This window comes from Anopheles ziemanni, chromosome 3 (genome assembly GCF_943734765.1).
Source record: "Anopheles ziemanni chromosome 3, idAnoZiCoDA_A2_x.2, whole genome shotgun sequence".
Lineage (NCBI taxonomy): Eukaryota > Metazoa > Arthropoda > Insecta > Diptera > Culicidae > Anopheles > Anopheles ziemanni.
Window position 1 is genome coordinate 23,341,471 of NC_080706.1, and position 1,855 is coordinate 23,343,325.

At 59.4% G+C, this 1,855-nt stretch overlaps 1 protein-coding gene across 1 annotated transcript; it reads right to left on the reverse strand.

Annotated features, from left to right (window-relative positions):
• Positions 1 to 200: 200 nt before the first annotated feature.
• On the reverse strand, positions 201 to 1,448 carry LOC131288112 (fork head domain-containing protein FD4-like). Its single transcript, XM_058317222.1, has one exon. It carries the CDS (start codon positions 1,446 to 1,448, stop codon positions 201 to 203), a length of 1,248 nt encoding a protein of 415 aa, XP_058173205.1.
• Between the last annotated feature and the right edge of the window lie 407 nt (positions 1,449 to 1,855).

The following is a 1,855-nucleotide window of genomic DNA, read 5'->3' on the forward strand; positions in this document are numbered from 1 at the left end:
TCAGTCAAAGTCCGCTGCCATCGAGGACCCGGCTGCGTCCTTTCGATCACCCGTGGGAGCGCTAAAGTGGTTCGGGCGCGTTGTCGTCTGTTGTCCTGTCGTCGGTGGGATTTTGGCCACGGAACATACGCACAAGCACACACGCACGAGTTGCCATTGGAGATCGTCTATTGCTTGCCCGGAGACCCTGCTTGGAGGGGTTAGGCAATGGCTAGCGATGGAGGCTCTGGCCGCAGAGCCTGATGGGCCAGCTCGTGTGCGTGGAGATGGTGAGTGCCGGTCGCTGAGGAGGGGTTCAGCGAGGGCTGCAGGTGCATGACCTGCATGTGGTGATGGTGGTGATGGTGGTGCGGATGGTGATAGGACGCGGCGCCCGAGTGCAGGAAGTAGTTGGCGGCCGGCGACTGCATCTTGCCGAGCGGTAGCAGAAGCGGATGGATCGGGACGCCGGAGTAGGGACTGCCGAGGGCGGCGGCAGCGGCGGCTGCTGCGGCGGCCACGGCCACCTGATGGTGCTGCTGGTGCTGCTGCTGCTGCTGCTGATGGTGATGGTGCTGCATGGCGGCCGCGTACTCGTTGAACGCCGAGATGTTGCTTATCAGCTGCTGCTGGCTTAGATGGCGCAGCTGCTCTAGCTGTTGCTGCTGCTGATGGTGATGGTATTGCTGGGTCGTCCGCTGTTCGGCACTGCTCTCCTCCGAATCGGACGCACTGTCCGGCTCGATCAGACTCTCGATGGTGAAGGATCGCTTTGGTTTGGGCGGATTGCTGACGGTGGTGGTTGTGCTGGTGACGGAAGGTGCGGATGCCACCGTTAGCGGTACCGGCGGGATTCCAACCGGACTCGCCACCGGTGACTCCGAGCCCGAGGGGCTACCTCCCAGCTGCAAACTTCCGGAACCGCCGAGATCCTCCGGCGGAGACAGTGGTGGCGAGATCGGTGCGTACATCATGCCCGGCGAGAGACTGGCACCGAGCGGTTCCGACAGGGGCGGATAGTAGGAGGTCGCTGCGTCATGGTGATACGTCGGGGCACCACTCTGCGCCATGAAGAAGCGGTTCATGTTGGCCAGCGCAATGAACTCCTCGTTCAGACACTCCTTGTCGGTCTGATGCAGCTTGAAACGCTTTCGCCGTCGGAGTAGGCTGCCGTTCTGGAACATGTCAAACGCCTTCGGATGTAGGGTCCAGTAGGCGCCCTTGCCGGGCCGATCCGGACGCCGGGGGACTTTGATGAAGCAATCGTTGAAGCTGAGGTTGTGCCGCAGCGAGTTCTGCCAGCGCTGCGTGTTGGTGCGGTAGTACGGGAAGCGATCGGTGATGAACTGGTAGATGTCGTTCAGTGAGAGCATCTTGTCCGGCGAGGACCAGATCGCCATCGCCGTCAGCGAGATGTACGAGTACGGTGGCTTCTGGTCGCCGTACGAATCCCGTGATGGTCGTGGCATGTTTCCGCTTTGTCACTCACTGATCTGACACTGATCTGAGCTGATTCTTCTACACAACACACACGGTACACGCGGTTGTTTACTCCAACTGACACGTAGCTAAGCACTCCGGCCGTTCGTTTACGAATGTCCTTCGCGCTGACAAACAGCTGACGGTAGTTCGATTTCACTCTAGCTCGTTTAATTCACTCGCAAGTCAATGTTAAAGCGTCCTTGAAGCAAACTGACAGACAGACACGCGTTTCTCTAGCACGTCCGTTCCGAACGGTTGCTGTTGCAAGACTGACACTTCGGACGTCGTGAGTGGAGGAGAAAATGTAACCAGCCCGACCGGGGCCCATGAATGGCCATTGAAGCAAAATGGACACGATTGCCTACCCACCAATACCATCGCAAGCCCAGTAACG